General features: G+C 43.5%; 1 protein-coding gene across 1 annotated transcript in view; it reads left to right on the top strand.

Moving 5' to 3' along the window:
• DNAlig1 (DNA ligase 1) overlaps nucleotides 1-25,886 on the top strand; it is a 95,491-nt gene that overhangs the window by 47,113 nt on the left and 22,492 nt on the right. The window contains exons 10-11 of the mRNA XM_080278917.1: nucleotides 7,044-7,250; nucleotides 20,809-21,025. Of these exons, the coding sequence (XP_080135043.1) occupies nucleotides 7,044-7,250; nucleotides 20,809-21,025 (424 nt within the window). The remainder of the gene's footprint in view (nucleotides 1-7,043; nucleotides 7,251-20,808; nucleotides 21,026-25,886) is intronic.

Below are 25,886 nucleotides of genomic sequence, written 5' to 3'. Positions count from 1 at the left end.
TTCACCACTACCCTTCCTTCATCATTCTTCACACACTGCTCACCTATAATATCCCGATTATCCCTCTTCACCTGACCTGCCACCCTAAATATCATATTTTTTCTTTCCCTATGATTTAGGTTATCAAGTAATAGTCTCTGTGACTCAGACTTTGCCCTGTATACCTCTCTTCTAGCCCTACACTTGGCAGCCAAATATTCCTCTTTGCTACCACCCTTCTTCCATTCCCGGAAAAGCCTTCTTTTCTCCTTAACTGCAGGTTCTACACCCTCATCCCACCACCAAGTTACTCTATGTCTTGGTGGTCCTTTTGTCCAACCGCATGTTACATCAGTAACTCTCAAGAAATTGTTCTTGAGGGCTCTGTATTGTTCATTAACACCACTGTCTGCAGCTCCCTGTTCAGCCACCACTGTCCTTAACTTGCTATAGAAGGCATCCCTTACTACTTGGTTTTTCAGCTTCCATATTTTCCTTCTAAGTACATAAGTCCTCATTTTCATCACTTGTTCTTTAAGCACCATATCACAAATCAATAGTTTGTGCTGCTGCACACACTCCTCACTTCCTATAACTTTAACATCCCTCACTAACCTCCTATCAGCCCTCCTAACCAGAAAATAATCTATCTGACTGCTATTTCCCCCAGACTCATACATAATTAACCTACTGTCTCTTTTCCTAAAATATGTGTTGCACACAATCATGTCCGTTGCCTCCCCAAACTCGAATATTCTTTCCCCTTCTGCATTCCTTAGACCATACGCACATCCCCCATGCACTCCTTCATAACCTTGTGCTGCTTCACCTACATGACCATTTAAGTCCCCTCCCAAAATCACTATCTCATCATCCCGCATACCACCCACTACACGTATTAAATCATACCAAAATCTATCTTTCTCTGCTTCATCCAATCCTGCCTGTGGTGCATATGCCGATATAATCGCAGCTACCTTTCTACCCAACAGAATTTTCACTACCAATATCCTATTGCTTACTCTCAAAACAGTCACAACATATTCCACCCATTTCTCCGCAACCATCACACCAACACCTCCATATCTATCCGTCTGTCCCCCCCTGCCAAAACAACTTATAGCAACAGTCCTTCCCAACAATCTTTCTGGCTGATCCACCCCTGTACCGGACTTCCTGCAAACACGCCACATCCACCCATCTTTTTCTTAATGCCTCAACGACTTCCCCCGCTCTTCCCCTCAAACTTCCCACATTCCATGAACCCACCCTCATCCCCATGGGTGATTTACTGTCCTCAGGCTTTCTTTGGAACTTATTTTGTTTTGTCATCTTCAGTATTAATAAAAGGGGACAGACACAGCACAGGTCCCACTCACTGCACAGTCCCAGGTCCAGGCAATGGATCTGGGACCCCTAGCCCACCAGCTTACCAGTGGCTGTGGTAGTGGCCTCGGGGCACCCTGCCAGGACAGCTGCAGGGACACCCTCCAAGCGCGCCTTGGCACTGCAACTATTCCGCCATTATACACCCACTGATTGGGCAGCCTCCTGGGGCGCTACTCTCAGGTTCGGGCCCCTCTCCATTGGGCGGAAGCGGCAGCCTGGGAACCGCAATGCCCTGTACCCTTTAGCACAGGCCCGAGCCCCATCTTGCCCTGGACCCACGATCTATGCCGGCGGAACCCCCGCCACGCCTCCCCCAGAAGTCCACCACTAGGTAGCAGGGGCAAAGTTTTCTGGCTGCATGACATTGCTGGCGCCAACCCCTGTAACATAGTGGGATATGTTGTGTGAAATGTAAAGTGCATGTGGTGTAGTGCATAGATAGTTAGAGGAAATGTTTGGGAGAGTATGCTGGTCTACTGTCCATGTTACTGTCACACTGAAAAGGTCAGCAAAGGGGGATGGTTAGATAGCTAGTGAAACAGGAGCTCCAGCTCTCCCTATCACCAGCATTCCCATTCCCTTCAGGAGTGCTACCCTGTTTAGCCCGTGCTACGGCCTCCTCCTTCATATGTTTTAAATATAGAGCTAACTTTTGCTTCTTGTGGCAGCAGCAGTGAGCTGGTACTACATTACATATTGTTTCTACAGGGTCATTCATGGAAGCTCTGTCTGTTTGAGATTGTCTGGATACTAATCTTACAGGTCATTCCTTGAAAATGACAACCTTTAGTGTCAACCTCAGAATTGATCAAAAATATAAAAATAATATTGGTATAGCATTTTAAAGCTTAAACATTGAATTTTATGAATCTGGACAGAAATAGTTTCTCAACATCTACTGAGGGTGAGACATTAAAAAATGTTGTACCATGTCACTGAAGAAAAATTCATGCTGAAATTAGTTATTTTCTTATCATCATTGACCTGAGTATGTATTTGTTTGGAATGCTGTCATTGGTTTTTATTGAAATAGCATCTGTTTAAGTTGTAATTGTCACTACAGTTGTTTACATATACTCTTGGTCAGACTGTGGCACGACTTTGAAGTGGAAGTACTTCAGGAGTAACGTGTGTGTCAATTTTTTAAACATTTTTCCCATACACAGCTTACAGATTAGAGGAAACTAACATAACTTTATATTATAAATAGGCCTCCTAGTACATTACTAATATAGCCCTGTGATATCATGTAAGAGACTCTGGTGACCCATATGGTCCGTCACACACGTTACATTCATAGCACGAGGAAAGTTACCGGAAAAAGACGTAACGTTTCTCATGCACAGCTTTAAACAAGAAATCACTGCAGTTACATTGAATTCAGGGAGAGATGGGTGAGTACAGTGGGAGGGCTGGATGGGTTGATGTCATGGCTGGCATTGTTGAGTGAGTAGGGTGGGTGGCATTCGTGGTTGGGGAGGATGGGTGACCGTGGTTGGTGAGCAAGATGGGTCGTCAGAATGTGTGGGTCGGCAGGGTGTGTGGTGACACGGTGGGTGGCCGGGGTGCTCTGCATGAATGGTTGGGTTGGTAGGTTGGGTGGCTGGGTGGGTTCAGGGTGGGTAGATGTGTTGGGTGGCATTGTTAGACGAGTTTGGTGGGTGGCATTTGTGGGTGGGCGGGTGGATGGCCGAGATTGGTGTGCTTGGTAGGTCACACAGATGGCTGGGAAGGGTGATTGTTGGATGGGTTGGGTGAGCAGGTGGATATGTGGCTTCCCACATGACAAGGCAGGAGTGTGACTTTAGAAGTAGTAGCCAATTAACTTTTCACTGTTTATTAGATTGTTGTACAAAGTTTAGAAGACGAATAAATATTTGGAATAATATTTTATACAGTGGGTCATTCTGTTGAAATTGCTAAAACCTCAGTATAAATATTTCTTACCGAGATGAAGATGGATGTATGCTAGTGATGATACACGTAATATTGGAATAGATTTTACTGTTATTACATGCGGCAAGACTTGAGAGAGAGAGAAAAGTTTCAGATCTCCGATCCATCAGCCTAACAAATTGGTGGTTTTGTGGGGGTAAGGAAGAGGCGTTGGGGGGTGGATGTGTGCAGTTACCTTGCCCTCTGGTGGCAGACTACCCAGTCCCCTTATTAGTGTTCATTGCTGTACTGGTTCATTATACAACCAAGAAGTTGTTTAAACATTATAAACTGCAGTCACTGAGTCAGTGCCTGAAGAAGGCATGATCAGAGTTAATTACAGTACCTTATAAAGACAGACATCAACAGAGTGGGTCATAGTCAGTTTCATTTCCCTGACAACCCAGACAGAGACGAGATAGCAGAGGGCATGGTTGTCAGGTATCAGGAATGGTACATTTATTCAGAGGGGTGACTTTTCCCTCCACAATCAACTAGTGTATATTGATGTCATGTTGCTGATGTCACTTGAGTATGTTGATGTCACTTAAACAGGAGTTGTCATCTGGTTAGTTCATTCATTCATTCATCATCTAATCCACTCTTGTCCCATGAGGTATGTAGGAGCCCGGTGTTAGGCTGGTTGGTCGTGACATTTAAGATGAGAGTGACCAGCCTCACTCATCCCTGAGTAGCATTACATGAGCAGTATACCTCACCCACCCCTTGGATATAAACCTACACAAGTTCAATCCGATTAGAGCGCCTTAATTACCCACTAAACCACCAGGTTCCATAGTTTGGTTATATGGTTGCCACCCAGCGTAGTAAATGGTTTCCTGGTGTACAGGAAACCATTTGGTTTGTCATTCAGTGTAGAATCACCCATAGGCAGAAGGAAGAGGAAAGAATGAAGGAAAGAAAGACAGAAGAGGGAGTGTAAAGTCACCTGTAGGCAGAAGGAAGAGGAAGAAATGAAGGAAAGAAAAACAGAAGAGGAAGGAAGGAAGAGAATGAAAGGGCAGACACCCAAAGCAGCACAACATTGAGTGAGTGGATGGTGAGTGCCCTCACCTACCACTAAATGTCATTCAATTTATATTACAGTAATCCCTCCACTATCCGATGTAATAGAGCCAAAGGCATGTCTGGAAAGTGGGCACCTGCCTGCTGGACTGGTATTTAAGGACCCTAACCCAGCCTATCTTTGAAAGCCACCTAAATAACTCCCTGTTGGACATGCATAGCATCTATTTAAGACCCTATTCACACCAATGATGGACATAAAGCATGAAATAAATGAAAAGGAACCAAAGAATGAGGAATTAGAAGCGACTGTACCTCAGCCAGGGTACTTACAGCACGTCTGTAAGGCTTTGGCAGTGGTGAAAATGCTCTTGAAGCACGTACAGTAATCCAGTGTTGTGCTGCACTTACAGTAATTCTTTGCACTGTGAGTTATTGGAGTTTATTCACTATTTATTCACAAAAAAAAAATGAGCATGTGTGGCATCCACTGCAACAAACATCCACTTGCGATTGAAGTTAAGCAGTAACTGTTTGGGTGTTGGTGACGGGGAAACATAGTTGCCAGATGGCAACAGCCACATCACCAAACTCCTCAGTTTTCATTACCCAATTCGTAAAGCTAGCATTAATTCTTCACTAATTATATATACAAGTGGAAATACTGTACATGTAATCACTCTCCTTATAATTAACAGCATGTTGATTATTTTCGCAGTATGTAAGCTAGCTAATTAATCAGAGAGAGCAGACAATCCACCATGTCCATCCTGTGTATCCTCATACATGTGAAAAATCCATTTGGTAATGCATTATTCTGATACATTACCAAACGAATTTTTCATTACCAAATTGGCCCACATTTGGTAATGAAAAATACCAAATGGCAACCCTGACGGGAGGGGGGAGGAAGGAAGGGGTAAAGGGGCCATGGTGTAAACAGCTGTTCGGCGCTGTGCGGCAATTTCAAATTACGGGAGGGGAAAAAATCATTTTTGAGGGGGGATTTTTTTCTTTTTTTGGCCATTTTTGGGATCTGAAGGTCCAGGTCCACAATGTCCGGTAAGTGAGGTGTCTGGAAAGTGGGCATCCGGATAGTACAGGAATTACTGTATTTTTATTACAGACACAAGCAGTGGCAGATTCAGTCATATACAGATACACACATAGGCCTATACTCTCATACACACATATACACAAACATACGAAACACTGTAGCTATTTTTGCAAGATAGCAGCTTTTCCCTGGAAAAGCAGTGTGGGGGAGCAAGTGGGGGAAGCCTTGTATAGGGTACTGCGCTAGATTAGTCACCCTCATGGCGAAGGGGTTAAATGGTGAATAGCAATTAGGCATGCTGTTGGTAATAACTTTATTATTATTTATAACCTGGTCCATTACTCTCCCATCCTGGTTGTCTTTCAGCAGTTGACAAAGTTGATAAAATTAAGAAAGATCCATACCAAAAAGTTGCACTCTTGTACTGTACTGTTTCTCCCCCCATCATTACCATCAACTCCAATACTTATCTCCTGGTAGTCTCTGAACATGGATCATATTTGTCTGGGGGTGAATCCTGTAGGGTGCATACACCATCTTACTGCATCCAAGGGGGTTTAGGAAGTGGAGGGATGGTATGGGGCACAAGGGTTTAAGGGTAAATGCAGATAAAACAAAAGTGATGATATCTAGGGGTGGCGATACCGTCAAAGATGAGGGAGAGTCGCCATGTGCAGTTTGCCACAAGGGCGTGGGAAGTAATTCCATCTCGTGCTGTGTTTGTGATAAATGGGTGCATAAGAGATGTAGTGGTATCAGAGGTAGACTGCGAGATAATGCTGATTTTATGTGTATGGTGTGTCAGGGTGAGCAGGTGGAGATTGTCAGACGTGAAAGGATTGAACTTGCTGGTGAATCTCTTGAGTGTGTGGAAGAGTTTTGTTATTTGGGAGACATGTTGTGTGCTGGAGGTGGGGCTGGAGCTAGCTCTGTGGCTAGGGTGAGAAGTGGTTGGAAGAAGTTCAGGGAGCTCTTGCCTCTCCTGACATTGAGAGGACTCTCCCTACGTGCTAAGGGGTCTTTGTATGCAGCATGTGTTAGGAGTGTAATGCTGTATGGTAGTGAGACCTGGGCAGTGAAGGAGGAAGATATTCGCTGGCTCAGACGTACAGAAACGACAATGATTAGGTGGATGTGCAGTGGGTCCCTGCATCCAAGGCCTGGAGGGGCTGGGTTTACGATGGAAGAGTTGAGAGGTAGGATGGGAATGGGACTGGAGTGTATTGGTGTTGTGATGAGGAGAGGTAGATTGAGATGGTTTGGACATGTGGAGAGGATAGGGGATGATAATTGGGTGAGGAAGGTGAGAAGTGTTAATATTGGGGGTGGGGTTATGAGGGGTAGACTGAGAAAGGCATGGGACGAGGTCATTAAGTGTGACCTCAGGGTTAAGGGACTGAACAGGGAAGCTGCAATGGATCGTGCAGAGTGGAGAGCCGCCATTAGGTGACCAAGACCGACACATGCAAGCATGTTGGAGCCTTTAAAAAAACGATAAAAAAAAGGGGGGGGGGGTCCCTTCTTTCACTCCTCCAAGCAGCAACTCATCACCTTCTAGGTATCTGTATCCATTCCTATAAATTTTTCATGTTACTTATGCCATTTATGCTGCCTATTCATGTAACTGCTCTGACAGTTTTTTTTTTTTTTTTAATAGATTCATCTCAAAGAGGATGGCAGCATCAGCATTTACAGCCGTAACCAGGAGGACAACACCAGCAAGTATCCAGACATTATATCCCGTTTTAAGAATTCTGTCGGGGTTGACGTAAAGTCCTGTGTTATTGACTCTGAAGCTGTTGCCTGGGATAGGGAAAAGAAGCAAATCCTTCCCTTCCAAATACTCAGCACAAGGAAGAGAAAAGTAAGTTACTTTATTTTACTCTTTCTGTTCTGTTGGTAGGTGGGGGTGCCCATCATCCAATCACTTGATGTAGTCGTGCCTACTTAATCCTTCATGTCTATCATCCTTTCCCAATTTCTTCCATCCTTTCTTTTGCTGTTTAGCACACTTTTTTCCACTTTGGATGGTTCTACACTGAGTGACAAACCAAATGGTTTCCTGTAAGGCAGGAAATCATTTACTACTGTGGGTCTTAACCATGTAGCCAAATAACTGGGTGACGTGGAGCCTTCTGTGGTGCCCCAGTTAACTGGGTGGAGAGACACAAATGCAGCATCCACCCAAGAACCATATCTCCATATTAATCACCATTCCTTGCTGTTGTGAGGTGTTGCCAAGTGCATGGGATGGCCCTGCAGGGGCAGTTGCTTGCCTGTGATTGATGAGTCTGTTCAGTCAGACAGACTGGGGAAGCACAACAACAACAAGAACTCTTCTATACTGTGAGTGAATCATATTCACCTAATTTCAGGATGGAAGAAATGAGGTTTGAACCAATTTCAGAGATGCATCAAGTATTCTTGGTAAGGCAGTGTGTGTCTGACACCAGTATAGTCGTTGGTGGGAGCATTGGAGGTATTGCAGGGCCTTTGAATATATGGTATCATCTTTCTGCAGTGAGCTCTTGGGAACTTCCTATTAAAATATTAAATTAATTTGACTTTTGTGAAACTACTATCATCTTAGCCCAGTTTTTGTTGTTAACACAAGGTGTTAAGATCTAGGGGAAGACTACTTGACCTTCTTAACCCCTTAACCGCAGGGCATCAGTTTCACGATGCTCAGGCGCAATAGATCATACCGCTTGGCGTCACTTTTGTGATTCTGTGTTATTTTGAATTCTCCTGGGCTTACAAGTGGTGGTTTGTATCATCTATCAGTACTGCCAATGTCCAACACTAGTCAGCACTCATAATCTCATCTGTACTCCCATCCTATCTATCTGTCTATAGCCCGACACCCTAATCCCACAAAGGGTGGCCACAGACAAAACACCTCCAAGTTGCTCTGTCACCCACCATTTGACTACCCTCCCCCCAACTCACTCCCCCCTCCCTCATATACCTCTCAACTCCATCCCTCCACCTCATCCTCGGTCTACCCCTCCCTCTCCCTCCCTCCACCTCACCTACATACACCCTCTTAGTCTGTCTTTCATTCTGCATTCTCTCCACATGTCCAAACCACCTCAGTGTATTTCTCCTAATCTTCTAAACCACATCCACATCCACTCCGCAATGTTCCTTCACTTCTTCATTTGTCAACCTGTCCCTCCATGTCACTCTACATGCTCCTCTCAAGTAACTCATCTCCATTGCTCTCACTCATGACTTGTTCCCCTCTTGCAAGGTCCATGCCTCGCTTCCATACGTCAGGGTAGGGATCACAATACTATCATGCAGTGACTTCTTAACTTCCATACTCACCTCCCTATTTCTCATCACTGTTTTCAGTGAATCAATAACCTTCCTTCCCTGCTGTACCCTTTCACACACTTCATCCCCCAAAGTTCCATCCTTACTCATCACACTACCCAGGTACTTGAATGCACTCACATTCTCCATATCCTCACCATCCAACCTCACTGAACATTCTGTGACTTCATTCCTCTCAAACACCACAACTTTACTTTTGTTTACATTAACTTTCAGCTTTCTCCTCCTACACACTGTCCCAAATTCATTCACCAAACCTTGCAACTCGCTTTCATCTTCACTCAACAATGCGCTATCATCAACAAACAGCAACACCGGAAGCTTCCAAATCTCACCCTCATTCATTAGAGCCACCCCCACATCTACTGCCCTACCTTGCACCTCCTTTATAACCCCATCCATGTATATATTAAACAGCCATGGAGACATCACACAACCTTGTTTTAGTCCCACATTGAGATCAAAGAACTCACTTAGCTCACCATCCACTCGCACCATAGCCCTAGCTCCTTCGTACATACTCTTCACAGCACTCAACAATTTCTCCTCCACTCCATATATTCTTAATACCTTCCACATACCTTGCCTATCTATTCTGTCATAAGCTTTCTCCAAGTCCATGAAGGCAGCATACACTTTCTTTCCCTTCTCTAGATACTTCTCCACTAAACATCTTAGAACAAGTATCTGATCTACACACCCTTTTCCCTTCCTAAATCCCCCTTGTTCTTCTCCAACTAGCTCCTCTGTCACATGCCTAACCCTATCAGTGAGTATTCTACCATATATTTTACCAGTCACACTAAGAAGGCAAATACCCCTATGGTTACCACATACTTCTCTCTCCCCTTTTCCTTTGTATAAAGGAACAATTATACCTGATTTCCAGTCCTCTGGAACCCTTCCCACTTCCCAAGCCAATCTACACAACTTCCATATCCACTCCACAACAATCTCGCCCCCATACCTCAGCATTTCACCACACACTCCATCAATTCCTGGGGCCTTTCCCAACTTGATCTTCATTGCTTCCACTGTTGACAATTTAGCCATTTTTCCCTGTTCTGGACTCCCCTCCCTACCTCCCCTCCATTACCCTCTCTTCTCGCCTGCCCAGCCGCCCTGCGCTAAGCAAATCTTCCCCGGAATTTTCCACTTATTTCATCCATTGAAATAAGCCCTATGCCCTTTTCTTATACAAAATAATATATACAAAATAGAAATAAGGTAAGTGATAGTGCCATACGCCTGGAATTGGTTAATTATCACCTGACACCTCACGTGCACTCGTTCGCTAATTTCCCCCGGTAATTTCCCCTTGAAATATGCCGTATAATCTATTCTCATAATAAAAATATATATATGAAAGAAAGGGAGAAGCCTAAGTGATATTTACATTCACCTGGAAGTCTCACCAATCTAAAACCAAGGTTTGGGTGGGGTCTGGCGCTGGGTGCACCGATGCCATACTTCCTAAACGAGCGATGAGTAGATTCTGTTATATATGTAATAGGCATCACAGATAGGTACACACATACTAATACAATATAAACGTAAGTATTCTAGCATATCAAAGGAAGGTAAACTTGTAATGCATATGGCTCTTGTACATCAATAAAGAAACGTGGCATACATATTTTACAGTGGTGCTGAAAAAAATGTAGTTACTTTTACCGACTTTCACGGTAGTTCTAAGTTGGGTAAGTAATGTAACAATTACGTTTATAATATAATTTGAAGGAATCAGTAGAACATATGCCATTTTCTTAATAGAAATAAATAAGTTAAAACACACGAGCGGCAACATCCAGATCCATCTATTGGAGGGAGATTTAAGCTTCTGTCACGTGCTTCCACTGTTCACTTTGTTATATATATAACTTAAATTATATTATAACTTATACTAGTTTGTCTTTACACACACACACACACACACACACACACACACACACACACACACACACACACACACACACACACACACACACAAAAACACACACACACACACACACACACACACACACACACACACACACACACACAGAAGTGGGTGAAGTCATGTCAGGCCAGGTGGCGAGGTGTGAGCGGACGAACTCTAACGGTGTCAGGTCAGCCACTACCCAATCAGAGTATAGGAAACATGGCAACGCTGTACGCCGGGAAATGCCCGGCTGGACTCCACCCAAACCTTGGTTTTAGATTGGTGAGACTATACCTATTTTTTTATGTATTGTCGAGATTTCCTACCAATCATTTCATAGCATATAAATTAGCAGCTGTCACCCTATTGATCTTGTCAACCCTTGCCTGCCCATATACTCCGCGGGAATCAGTTCCTCGTCATCCTCTGAGGTGAAACCATGTAGCACTCGCGCCCTGCCATTCCCGCCGCTTCTGCGCCCATTGCAAAGGGCTCTGTGACCTCTACTCCTAGAAAACCTCGTGTGGGAAGCAGTAAAGGACTTAGTGACTCGGCAGTGGAACGTGAACTGGCAGAATTATCTATGATAATGATGGATAGTGACTTTGATCCTTCAGATGAATCGTGTGATCAGCCTGGGGAGGAAATTGTTACAGAAACTCCTAGTACGAGTGCTTCAGTGTCCCGAGTTATCCCTAGCTCCAAGGGAAAGGAGTCCTTAGTGCAGCAAGGAAAGGAATTTGGGAAGGGAGTGAAAAGGCGGCGTGTTAGGCCCGGAACAATGGCCCTGTGTGACCCAGCCTGCCATGAGTCCGGAGGTGAATCACCTCCCCGCTCCCCTGGCCCCACTTCACTAATTTCTTCCTCATCTTCAGCAGAATTTTCTCCTGAGTCTTCATCGTTGGAGTCTCAACCAGCATCTACAGTGAAGGCAGGCCGTAGGGGAAGAGGTAAATCCTTGACTCGTTGTAAAAGTAGAGTAGCAAGTACAGTAAGGACCGCTAGTGCTACACAGCAACCTAGGGTCAGTGAGAGTGACCTTGATACAGCCCACTCTGCCTCACAGCCACCCTCCACCCTCACCCACCCTGCACCACCATGACAGGGAATCCTGGACGCCTTCGTGTGGACGGAAGGTTCCGATTTCATCCCTGAACATCTTTATTTTGACGAGAGTTCCTCAGGGATACAGCCTGCCTTCACTCTTGACAAGGATGCTGAGTGTGTGGACTTCATTTTGGCCTTCCTCGATGACGAAGTCATGCAGCACATATGTGATGAGACAAACAGGTATGAATCACAATGTGCTGCAAGTGGTGCAGGTGCGGCAAAGATGCAACAGTGGACCGTGCTGGGAGTGCAGGAGCTGTATGTGTTCTTCGCCCTCATGCTTCTCATCCCACACTCAAAGAAGCATGAGTTGGAAGAATACTGGTCCATGGACTCCTTACTACCCTTATCCACCTTCAATAAGTACATGGCCAGAGATCGCTTCCGGAACATCATGAGAAACCTGCACTTCGCCAACAACGATGTAACTTCCCAAACCGACCCACTCTGGAAGATCCAGGAGATTCTAAGCAGAATGAAGGATAAGTTTATGTCATTCTTCCACCCCTTTCAGAAGGTTGTCATAGAAGAATCCTTGGTTTTGTTCAGAGGACGTCTTAGGTTTGTACAGTACATTCCAAGCAAACGCCATCGCTTTGGAATCAAGTTCTTTGTACTGTAAGACGGGGTACATCCTTGACTTCGTCATCTATTCAGTCAGCACTGTCGATCTGGACAAAACACACCCCTTTGGCTTCTCAGGCTGTGTAGTGAAAGTGCTACTTGAAAGGTATTTTGGTGGGAATCATGTGCTGTATACTGACAATTATTATACAGCACCGAAACTTGCTAAATATCTTTCAGAGCACGGCATCGGCTCCTGTGGCACTGTGAAGAGCAACCATGCCCACTTCCCCAAATTCCCAGAGGCAGGAAACTCGCAGCGAGGAGATGTGCACCTGTGCAAGTCTGAGAAGATGCTGGCAATACAGTGGCATGACAAGAGGGTCATGCACATGCTCACCACCGTACACAAGGGGGAAATGAAAGACAGTGGGAAGGTCGACTGTAGGACAGGCGAACCTGTGAGGAAACCTGATGCTGTCATAGACTATAATATCAACATGCGGCTGGTGGACAAGTCCGACTTGATGATTGGAGAGATCGACTGCCCCAGGAAGAACACTAGGTGGTACAGGAAAGTTTTTCTGCATCTCATAGACATGACGATGCTGAACCCCTTCATCCTGTACAAGATGAAGGTAAAGCCACCCAAGTCCTTTTCCCTGAGGTTGTTCGCCAGGACTTGTGTTCAGCAGCTACTTGAGAGATATGGTAGGGTGACAGCAGCAGCTCCAGGGCACCATGCAGTAAGACTTCCCGACATTCTTGAGCAGAGGGCGTACATGGATCAGCACAGACTGGTGCAAATGCTTGCCACAACCAAGAGGAAGGCTGCGATCCGCATGTGCCAGGTGTGTGCACATACCACCCGACGCACACCTGAACACAAACGCACCTCTTGGCATTGTGCTGAGTGCCAGGTTCCCCTTTGCATTACCTGCTTCTTTGATTACCACAGCCTGAAGCAGTTCTGAGAGTGCAAGTGGAAAATGTAAATAATGATGGAACAGTGTAATATAGTTTTATAAGTTACTGCAAGTGACAGTGCATTACATAGTGTAAGTAAAATAGAAGTGTAAATATTGAAAATACAATAGAAAATGGAAATGGAAATACAGTAAATAGTAATATAAGAATATGAGTACAAAGACTTGAAGTTAGGACAGTGAAAGTGAAACCATGGCTCTCTGCGTATTTTACTGAAAGAGAAATTGAATGCCTACAGTGACAATAAACTACTGTTACTGAAGGAAATTTATGGATAAAGACTGAAGATATACATAAGTGTTATATAGTAATAGGAATATAAAGTGTGAGTGTTTTTATGAATAATAAATGACAGAATACCAGCAGCGAACGAACGCAAGTTGGAGGCTCGTACACGCTCGAAATTTTCATTACTTTGACAGTTTTTTTTTGTTTGGAGTATAGATTCCAAACTATTTGAAAATCATAAAATAGTGTTTCTAGTTATAATATCAGGCTATGTTAATCATATTACGGGTTGTCGGGAAGTGTAAAGTGGAGATTTCATTACCCAACTTCAGAGGTCTCTACAAGTCCTACAGTACTTGACGAAGGCTCAACAAACATCCCAGGAGAAAGCTGAAGGTATGTGCCATATGCATATATAATTTTAATATTCTAGGACTAATAACTGATTTTTGGCAAATATTTTTAGAAAGTTTGTTGGAGTGCGAATATCCCCGCAGGACACGCAAGTCAAGCCAAAACAACCCTGCGGTTTAGGGATTATGAATATACATCATAGAAGTAGGATCCTTGTCCTTCACCATATTTCCTGTGTAGGTATCATTGGTTAGTGGGGTTATATATAATACTCGTATAGCATTTAAAATATTTTGCATGCTTGTTACTTTTTCTCCTCCATTAGAAAAAAAAAGAAAAGAAAAAAAGAAGCCGTGAAATTCCAGCTTGTGCTTGCCTGTCTTACTATTCAGTACATTTTTCCCCTGAGTTAGTGCAAAGTACATTGTCCTCTTATTAACCCTTAAACCGCGGGCTTGTTTTGCTTTGACTTGCGGCTCCCGTGGGCATATTCGCGCTTCGACAGACTCTCTAAAAATATTTGCCAAAAATCAGTTATTAGTCCTAGAATATTAAAATCACATATTTTTATGGCACATACCTTCAGCTTTCTCCTTGGGTGTTTGTTGAGCCTTTGACGATTACCGTAGGACTAGTGGAGACCTCTGAAGTTGGGTAACGAAGTCTACACTTTACACTTCCCGACAACTCGTAATATGATTACCACAGCCTGATATTATCACTAGAAACACTAATCTATGATTTTCAAATAGTTTGGAATCCATACTCCCCCCAAAAAACACTGTGAAAGCAATGAAAATTACGAGGGCATATGACCATCCCACTTCCGATCGTTCGCCGCTGTGTTGCTATTATTCATAAAAACACTCACAGTTTATATTTCTGTTACTATATAACACTTATATATATCTAGAGTCTTTATCCATAAGTTTCCTTCAGTAATAGTAGTTTATTGTCACTGTAGGGATTCAGTTTCTTTCAGTAAAAAAATTGGAAGAAGAGCATAAGACAGTATGGATCAGTTGGGTCAAGGATTGTGTGGGTAAAGTTGAAAGTTGGAATACAAATGTGGGCGATTGTGTGTGTGTATGCGCCAACGCAAGATCATGCTAGAAGGGTGAGAGAAGAGTTCTGGACAAATGTAGAAGTGTGCATGGAAAAGTTTGGAAGGAATGAGAGAGTGTTTTTGATCGGTGATATGAATGGTAACGTTGGGAATGTGAAGGTGGATAGAATAGTTGGTGAGTGAGGTGTGCCTGCTGAGATAGATGAGAATGGGAGTGCGTTAGTGGACATTTGTGCTGGGAGGGAGTTGGTGATGGCCAATACCCTCATCAGGCATAAAATGATCCACAGGTATACATGGCGAGTGATGAGAAGGGTGGGTGGTGAACTGAATGAAAGGAAGGCAATGATTGATTATGTGTGTGTGGATGAAAGGATGCGAAGATGTGTAATGGATGCAAGAGCTTATAGAAGTTGGGGGAGTGGACTTTCTGACCACTACTTGGTGGTGGCCAGAATTAGGATTCAAGTAATATGGAGGAATAGAAGAAGGGAAAGACGAGAGGAAGGAGTAGTTGCAAGGAGAGTGGAAAGGTTACAAGAGGATGAGAAAAAGACAGAGTATAAGAGAGAAGTGGAGGAACGATTGGAAAAATATGAATTGGAGCAGATGGGAGACGTGGAAGGTGTGTGCAGGATATTTACAGAAGAAATATGTGCAGCATGTGATGTGGTGTGTGGGAGGAAGAGAAAACGGAGGGGGGTGCAAGGAACAGCGTGGTGGACTGAAGAGGTGAGACAGGCTGTGGCACAAAAGAAGTAAGCATACAATGAATGGATGAGAAATAGGGGCGTGGAAGAAGTTGAGAGGCAGAAGAGAAAGTTATATGTAGAAAGAAAGAGAGAGGTGAAGAGATTAGTAAGAGAGAGTAAGAAGAGAGTGGATGAGGAATTTGGAAGGAATTTGAGTGTAAAGTGGAGGGACTGTAAAAAAATGTTCTGGAAAGAGGTGAAAAGAGTAAGACAGGGTGGAAGTGAGGTTAGCAGGGGAGTGAAAGATAAAAATGGTAGATTACTAGTGGAGAAGGGAGAAAAAGTGAGCAGATGGAGAGAACACTTTAGGGAATTGTTGAACATAGAGGATGGAAGTAATGCGAGTATAAGTGGCTGGGGAATGGCTGGGAGAAGGAGGGAGGTGAGAACACAGGAAGAAATCAGTATGATAAAAGTTGTGGAAGCAATGAAGAAAGTTAAATCGGGGAAAGCCCCAGGAATTGGAGTGTGTGGTGAAATGCTGAAGCATGGGGGAGAGATAGTAGTAGAATGGATGTGGAAGATGTGCAGATTGGCCTGGGAGGAAGGTAGAGTCCCGGAGGATTGGAAGTCAGGTATAATTATTCCCTTGTACAAAGGAAAAGGGGAAAAAGAAGTGTGTGGTAATCACAGGGGCATTTGTCTTCTTAGTATAATAGGAAAAGTGTATGGTAGGATACTTATTGACAGAGTTAGAGAAAGGACAAAGAAATTAGTTGGAGAAGAACAGGGAGGCTTTAGGAAGGGAAGAGGTTGTGTAGATCAGATATTCATTCTTAGATCTTTAGTGGAAAAGTTTCTAGAGAAGGGAAAGAAGTTGTATGCGGCTTTCATGGATTTGGAGAAAGCATATGACAGGGTGGATAGACAAGGATTTTGGAAAGTGTTAAGAATATATAGAGTAGATGGGAAGTTGTTGAATGCTGTGAAGAGTATGTACGATGGTGCGAAGGCTGCAGTGCGTGTGGATGGTGAACTAAGTGAATTTTCCTCTGAAAGTTGGGTTGAAACAGGGATGTGTCATGTCTCCATGGTTGTTCAATCTGTTCATGGATGGGGTAATAAAAGAGGTACAAGGTAGGGTAGTGGATGTTGGAGTGGCCCTGGTGAGAGAGGATAGTGTTTGGAAACTCCCTGTACTGTTGTTTGCAGATGATACTGTGTTGTTGAGTGAAGACGAAGGGGAGCTGCAAGGCTTGGTGGATGAGTTTGGGAGAGTGTGTAAGAAATGGAATCTAAAGATGAATGTAGGGAAGAGTTAAGTGATGGTCTTTGAGAGACGTGAAGTCAGTGAATGAACAGCGAGGTTGGATGGTGAGGAATTGGAAAATGTGAGTACGTTTAAGTACTTGGGTAATGTGATGAGTAAGGATGGAGGTTTGGAGGGTGAAGTGCTTGAAAGGGTACAGCAGGGAAGAAAGGTTGCTGGTTCTTTGAAAGCAGTGATAAGAAACAGGGAAGTGAGCATGGAAGTGAAAAAGTTACTACATGACAGTATTGTGATACCAACTCTAACATATGGAAGTGAAGCTTGGACATTGTTGGAAGGACACAAGTCAAGAATGAGAGCAGTGGAAATGAGTTATTTAAGAGGAGCCTGTGGAGTCGCGTGGAGAGACAGGCTGACGAATGAGGATATAAAGGAGCGTTGTGGTGTTGATGTGGATGTGATAGGAAGCGTTATGAGGAACACACTGAGGTGGTTTGGCCATGTGGAGGGGATGGAGAGTGAAAGACTGACAAAGAGAGTGAATGTCAGTGAGGTGGAGGGGGGGAAGAGGAAGGGGGAGGCCAAGGATGAGATGGAGGGATGGGGTGGAGAGGTATGTGAGAGAGGGGGGTGTGAGTTGGGAGCAGGGCAGTGAAATGGCGGGGGACAGGGCGACTTGGAGGCGATTTTTTTGTGGCCACCCCAAATGGGATTGAGGTGTCTGGCAATAGATAGATAGATAGAAAATACGTAGCATTCACTTTCTCGTCCCGTAAACTAGCATTGAGAGTGAATGTCACTTTCACCTTCACTCTCATAACTCATAGTTTTCATACATACTAGAGTGAAACTTTCAGTTTCATTATGCCTTGTATATATACTCGTATTCTTATAATACCACTCATTTACATTTCTATTTACGTTCTCTACTTTATTTACATTATTTACATTTCTATTTTATTTACACTGTGTTATGCACTGTCGCTTGAAGTAACTTATAAAACTATTTTCCACTGTTCACTTATATTTACAGTCATTGCTGTCACTTGCTGTTTACACATTATTTACACTTTATTTACAGTTCCACTTGCACTGTTGTACTCAATAAAAAGATCATTGTCACTCTCTATCAATTGTCAGCTCTTTACCTCTTTCCACACGAGGTTTAGTAGGGGGTAAAGGTCACAGGGCTCTTTGCATGGGGCTATAAAGCGGCGGAAGTTAGCAGGAGCAAATCAGACATACTCCCACTTTCAAAGACGACAGTGAACTGATAGTAGTGGCCTCCTGCCGCCTGGCTAGGGTGAGTGCAATACTACCAACTTCAGCCCTGTGAGACCTGCTATTATATAGCAATGAAATGATTGGCAGGAAACCAAGACAATACATAATAAATTAGGTAGTTCCAGGTGTATGTAAATATCATTTAGGCTTCTCCCTTCCCTCCTTATATGTATATTTATTACGAAAACAGATTATACGGCATATTTCAAGGGGAAATAAACAGCAATAATTAGCGAACAAGTGCACGTGAGGTGTTGTCAGGTGATAATTAGCCAATTCCAGGTGTATGGCACTATCACTTACCTTATTTCTTTTTTGTATATATTATTTGGTATAAGAATAGGGCATAGGGCTTATTTCAATGGATGAAATCAGTGGAAAATTCCATGGAAGATTTACTTAGCGTAGAATACAGTGTGGTGGCCTGCAATAATTAGGTAGTTCCAGGTGAATGTAAATATCACTTAGGCTTCTCCCTTCCTTTCTTATATATATTTTTATTACGAAAATAGATTATACGGCATATTTCAAGGGGAAATAAACAGCAAAAATTAGCGAACGAGTGCATGTGAGGTGTTGTCAGGTGATAATTAGCCAATTCTAGGTGTATGGCACTCTCACTTACCTTATTTCTTTCTTGTATATATTATTTGGTATAAGAATAGGGCATAGGGCTTCTTTCAATGGATGAAATCAATGAAAAATACCAGGGAAGATTTACTTAGCGTGGCATGGCCGGGCAGGCAAGAGGATAGGGTAATGGAGGAGAGGTAGGGAGGGGAGTCAAGAACGGGGAGAAATGGGTAAATTGTCAACAATGGATGGGAGTACAGATGAGATTAGGAGTGCTGACTAGTGTTGGACATTGGCAGTACTGATAGATGATACAAGCCACCACTTCAAAGTCTGGGCGAATTCAAAATAACACAGAATCGCAAAAGTGTTGCCCCGCGGTATGATCCCTTGCTCCCAAGCGTCACGAAAGTGACGCCCCACGGTTAAGGGGTTAATGAGAGCTTACTGTACAGTAGGGTTATTCAGCTCTTCTAGAAGTAGGGCCGAATTATGAAACTCAGATTAACAAAAGGGCCATACATTATTTTACCTGTATTTTTCTGCTCTATCTAAACACTTACACACACAAAAAAAAAACAAGAAATTCATATTTTTTGCATTTACATTTTCAGCTAAATATGTAAATAAAAGAAAAATGCAAAACTTTGTTTTATGCCTGTTTATTTGTTTATTTTCATTCTTCTGAGTCGGTCAAAGGGCCAAGCAAAAATGACTTAGGGGCCAGATTTGGCCTGCGGGCTGCCAGTTGAATGCCCTGCTGTATGACATAGAATAGGTTAAATTATTGAGGGATAGCTCTTTACAGATCATTAAAGATGAATACCATGTACTTCTAAATGATAGTCCTAGCTTTGTAATACCTGTTTAGTGCGAGTTCTGGTAGGGGTCATGTATGATTTTATATATATATATATATATACACACACACACACACACACACACACACACACACATGTATACACAGTAATCCCTCCAAGGTCTGACGTAATAGAGCCAAAGGTATGTCCGGGGCTTGGGAAAAATGCCCCTGGACAGGTACTTATAGACCCCAACCCAACCTGACTTTGAAAGCTACCTAAATGACTCCCTACTGGACATGCACAGTGCCTATTTAAGACCCTATGCACACAAATAAGGGAGGGAAACCATGAAATAAATGAAAATGAACCAGAGAATGAGAAATTAGAAGTGAGTATGGAAAATATTTAGCAGTGTACAGCGTACTTACGACACTCCTGTGGCCATCACGAAGATTAACCGTCCTCTAAGGCTCTGACAGTGGTAAAGATGCACTGAAGCACGAATAGTAGTCCATTGTTGTGCTGCACTTAATCCTTTGCACTGTGAAGTATAATTGTTTAACACTGCACAGTCTCTTCTTACTTGTGCCACACTAGTTGCAACTTGCCAGTGTTGCACTCTGCACTTAATCCTTTGCACTCTGAATTCTGATTTCTTAACGCTGCACAACACTGTAAATTCTCATGTGGTCAGGTGGCGAGGTAATGCAGTATATTCACTGTTTATTCACAATAACGAGCACGTGGGGAGCCTTGGCGACGAGCATGCAATCACAATGGTAGGTAGGCGGAAACTGGGGTGGATGAAGGGGCGCTCTAGCGGACGACAATGGATCTACGCTCCAAAACACAGCTGCTCATCACCGCGCGGCAGATTCAAAGTAGGGTTGAAGAATGACCTTTTGTGTGTGTGTGTGTCCGAGGACCCGAACCCAAAATGTCCGGGACTTGGACGTCCTGGTCTTACAGGGATTACTGTATATACAGTATACAGTATATATATATATATTCTTTATTGAACTTATCAAGGGTAATTTATAAGTTATTGGTAGCATCTTTTTGCACCAGGAAAAGTGTCTTCCCAAAACATTATTTTGAAGGAATTAAACTGAGCCAGATTCTGTGTTGATCTCATTTCTGATTCATGCGTGTATTATCTCAGTGCTGATTACTGTTTCTGTTATGTATTCTCATTGCTTTTTGTCATTGCTGTTATTTATCTCATTTCAAGGATGCCAGTGAGGAGGACATCAAAGTTCAAGTCTGTGTGTTCCCATTTGACCTGTTATATCTAAATGGGGAGCCACTGGTGAGAAAAACATTTGAGGAGCGAAGAGCTTTGCTGAGAAGTAACTTTAAGGAAGTGGAGGGCGAGTTTGTATTTGCCAAGAGTATGGACTCTACAAATACAGAAGATATAGAAGAGTTCTTAGAGGAGTCTATTAAAGGTAAGACTTCCTGATTGTTTTCAAAAGCTGATGGAGATGTTTGGTGAATGATTGTTCTAGTAACACATACAAGCCTCACAAGTGTTTCTGTTCTTGAGCAGTGGTTGTATGTATTATATATTTTTGCTATGAAGTTGTGTAATTTTTTATTGTTGTAAACACCAACTTGTCCTTCAAAACACTTGGTTAACTTAATTAGATCTTATTGGCAGACTGGGCTTCCCAGTCATATTGGAATATATTGGCATTGATCAGCAGTGTGTTACGCAGTTAGTGTCTTATATTTTACAATACTTGTTACTGTACTTGTATTTTTCCATGATTTATTGCTGCCTGTGTCTTCCTTCTTCTTTCTCATTTTATCTCAGTGTCTGCCCTCGTCCTGCCTCTCCCTATCCTTCCTGTAAGTTTGATTAACCTTCTCTCCACTCCAGATGGCAGTACACTGAGTGACAGAGGTTATTCTCACAGGCATGGAAGTATACATTCTTCTCTTACCCTCTAACTAATTTAAAAAAGCTTACTCTACACTGAGTGACAAGCCAAATGGGTTCCTGGTTTCCTGTGCACTAGGAAACCATATACAGTGCCCTTGCGCAGTGAACGAGTTTATGGGTGGCAGACGAGCTCGTTCAGAGTGAATTCGTTCACTCTGAACAACATATCTTATGGAAAAAATAGCATATGAGATGCACTGCTCCCTCAGAGTCCACTTTTTGAGCCATAGAGATGTAGTAAAGGGCACATTTCAAACACATACAGTTCAGATATATAAAATATAAAACACATGGTTATTTTTCTTAAATGAAGCAGATGGCAGCCCTGATTGGCTTGAATATAGGTGGTTCCGAGGCAGGGAGATACACTTAGTTTGTCCTCACCACATCACCTTCCACTCCCTCGTTCTCATCACCAGTCCCACTCTCATCACTTGACTGAACCACTTCCCCACGTGACTCTACCTCATTCACCTCTCCCATAAAACTTTCGAAGTCCAAAGATGACACCACTGACCACATGATCATCATCTTCCCCAGGAAATGTAGCAGACGATGTAGAAGCAACTGGTTCCTGTTGTTCCTGAGTTCGATAGTATTGTGTGATAAATGTTTGTTTTCTTAGGTTGACTTCCATATTGTGCCTTCAGTGTAATAACGAAAAGTGGTTTCTACTTTACTGAGCACTTCCTGTGTCCTAAGGTAGCTGGTTTCAATTGCCTTGACGTATTCTCTAAGAACATACATTGCTGCTAGAATTTTACTGATCTTAAGCAAATAAACATGGACAAATCTTCATCCTCCATTGGATTCTGCTCAGAAGGTTGCTCAGATCTGGCCTCTTGTGCATCGTCTATTGGGGGGGGGGAAGGGGTCGTTCACTATGGGAAATGGCGGTTATGGCCTAATCTTTCCCCCGATTTCGTTCACTCGGGGTTCAACTCATTCATTATGGTTTTGTGGACCTGATTACCCCCTGCTCGTTCACCAGGCGAATAATTTTCTCTGAATACTTTTACTGTGTGAGGGCACTGTGTTATGCTGGATGGTAACCATATAACCAAATTATGGCACCTGGCGGTTTAGTGGGTAATTAAGGCGCTTCACTTGATTGAGCCTGTTCATGTTTATATCCAAGGGATGATTGAGGTTTCTTGCTCAATTGAAGCCACTCAGGGATGAGCAAGGCTGGTCGTTCTCATCTTAAATGTCAGGACCAACTTGCTTAGCCCCGGGCTTCTGTGCCTCTCATGGTGCAACACATGATTGGATGATGAATGAATGAATGAAATGACTTAATTAATTACATTTGTCCTGATGTTATGTGCAACAAAGAGGAGGCCTACAGAAGGGTACCTTTGCCAACCTGCAGCAAAATTCCATCTGTTTTATATTCCACTCACTTGATGTAGTTCTGCTCTTGGGTGACTCCTCTTGCCTCTCTTCCTTCTTTCCTTCCTTCCTCATCTGTCTTCCTTTCCATCTTTCTTTCCTCTTCCTTCTGTCTACAGGTGCCTCTACTCTGAGTGACAAGCCAAATGATTTCCTGTGCACCAGGAAACCATGTACTGCGCTGAGTGGTAACCATATAACCAAACTATGGTGGCTGGTGATTTAGTGGTAATTAAGGTGCTCCAGCTGGATTGAGCCAGTGTAGGTATTTATGCACGCAGTGATTGGGGTTTATTGCTCAAGTAATGCCATTCAAGGCTTAGTGAGACTGGTCACTCATCTTAAATGTCAGAACCAATTTGCCTAGCCCCAAGCTCCTAAGCTCCTCATGGGGCAACACGTAATTAGGTGATGATAATGATGATTTTATATTTCTTCCCAGAATCATGCTCTGTTCCTCGCACTGCTAAGAATGATTTCATTCATAGTAAATGCTCTGAACTCTTAGATTTATCTTGCTGCCTCTGGTATCATGCCAAAAAAAACTTTCAAATGGTTGCTCTTCATTCTTTCTTTCCCGCTGGATCATACGTAACTTCATCAATGGATCGTTTTCATTTTTGAAGGCTCCAACATGCTTGCATGAATCAGCCTTGGTCACCTAATGGCGGCTGTCCATGCTGCACAGTCCATTGCAGCCTCCCTGTTCAGTCCCTTAACCCTGAGGTCACACTTCGTCCCATATCTTTCTCGGTCTACCCTTCATAACCCCACCCCCAGTATTAACACTTCTCACCTTCTGCACCCAATTATCATCCTCCATCCTCTCCACATGCCCAAACCATCTCAATCTACCTTTCATCATCACAACACCAATACACTCTAGTCCCATCCTACCTCTCAACTCTTCCATCGTAAACCCAGCCCCCCCAGACCTTGCATGCAGGGACGCACTGCACATCCACCTAATCATTGTCATTTCTGTTCGTCTGAGCCTGCAAATATCCTCCTCCTTTACTGCCCAGGTCTCATTACCATACAGCATTACACTTCTAACACATGCTGCATACAAAGACCCCTTAGCATGTAGGGAAAGTCCTCTCAGTGTCAGGAGAGGCAACAGCTCCCTGAACTTCTTCCAACCACTTCTCACCCTAGCCACAGAGCTAGCTCCAGCCCCACCTCCAGCACACAACATGTCTCCCAAATAACAAACTCTTCCACACACTCAAGAGACTCACCAGCAAGTTATATCCTTTCACCCCTGACATTCTCCACCTGCTCTCCCTGACGCACCGTACACATAAAATGAGCATTATATTTGCAGTCTACCTCTGATATCACTACATCTCTTGTGCACCCATTTATCACAAACACTGCACAAGATGGAATTACTTCCCACACCCTTGTGGCAAACTGCCCATGGCCATTCTCCCTCGTCTTTGACAGTACCGCCACCAACCCTAGATATCATCACTTTTGTTTTATCTGCATTAACCCTTAAGCCCTTGCGCCCCCATACCATCTCTCTACTTCCTAAATCTTTCCTCCGCCTCCCTTTCGTTCTCTGCAGTCAACACCAAATCATCAGCATACAACATCTCCTACGGGAGTCCATTTTTGAAGTCACATGAGAGGGCTTCAAGTACCATGATAAACAACATGGGACTGAAAACTGACCCCTGATGCACACCGATGTTCACGGAATACTCATCACTTAAATCTCCATTCACTCTTACCTGGGTGCAGGCACCCACATACATGACCATGACCACCCTAACCAGCCACTCCTCCAAACCAAACTTTCTCATTGCCCACTTCACCACCTCTCTAGGGACTCTGTCAAAGGCCTTTTCCAAATCAACAAAAACAAAATACAGATCCCTTTTCTTCCCAATGTATTTTTCTTGAGCTGTCGAACAATGAATATGGCATCAGTGGTCCCCCTGCCTGGCATAAACCCAAACTGCATCTCGTCAATATTCACTCTTTCTTTAATCATGCCTTCTAGAACTCTCTCCATTACCTTCATTATCTGATCTAAAAGCTTTATACCTCTATAATTTCCTCTTTTTTGGGCATCACCCTTCCGTTTATACACATTTACAGTTACACTCTTCAAACAATCATCTGGAACAACACACTCATATATAAGCATATTTATCAGGTCAGTGACTAACCTCATCCCTGATTCTCCTAAGGCCTTCAACATTTTGGCAGTCAACCCCGACACACCTGCTGCCTTCCCCACCTTCATCCTGCCTATTGCCTCACTCACAGTAGCAGTGTCAATCAAATGCCAAAGGCCAAACACTGGATCTGCTGGCTCCAAACCTTCCCTGTCCCAGTCAAACTCCTCATTCAAAAACCGGCTATAATGCTCTCTCCATGCATCTTTAACCCCTTAACCGCGGGGCATCACTTTCGTGACGCTTGGGAGCAAGGGATCATACCGCGGGGCGACACTTTTGTGATTCTGTGTTATTTTGAATTCGCCCGGACTTTCAAGTGGTAGCTTGTATCATCTATCAGTACTGCCAATGTCCAACACTAGTCAGCACTCCTAATCTCATCTGTACTCCCATCCATTGTTGACAATTTAGCCATTTCTCCCTGTTCTTGACTCCCCTCCCTACCTTCCCTCCATTACCCTCTCCTCTCGCCTGCCCGGCCGTGCTACGCCAAGTAAATCTTCCCAGGAATTTTCCACTGATTTCATCCATTGAAATAAGCCTTATGCCTTATTCTTATACCAAATAATATATACCAAAAAGAAATAAGGTAAGTGAGATTGCCATGCTCCCTACGTGTCAACAAGTGGGTTGGTGGAGGGTTAGTGCCCCTCCCCGTAAAACAAATAACTCAAAGTCAAATGGCCACCCCTTACGGGATTATGGCGTCCGGCAGTAGATAGATAGATAGAGATTGCCATACACCTGGAATTGGCTAATTATCACCTGACAACACCTCAC

Source organism: Coenobita brevimanus, chromosome 75, assembly GCF_032717465.1.
Source record: "Coenobita brevimanus isolate Jiangsu-jjx chromosome 75, ASM3271746v2, whole genome shotgun sequence".
Lineage (NCBI taxonomy): Eukaryota > Metazoa > Arthropoda > Malacostraca > Decapoda > Coenobitidae > Coenobita > Coenobita brevimanus.
Note: the sequence above shows the minus strand (reverse complement) of the source record. Positions and strands in the feature narration are given on the sequence as shown.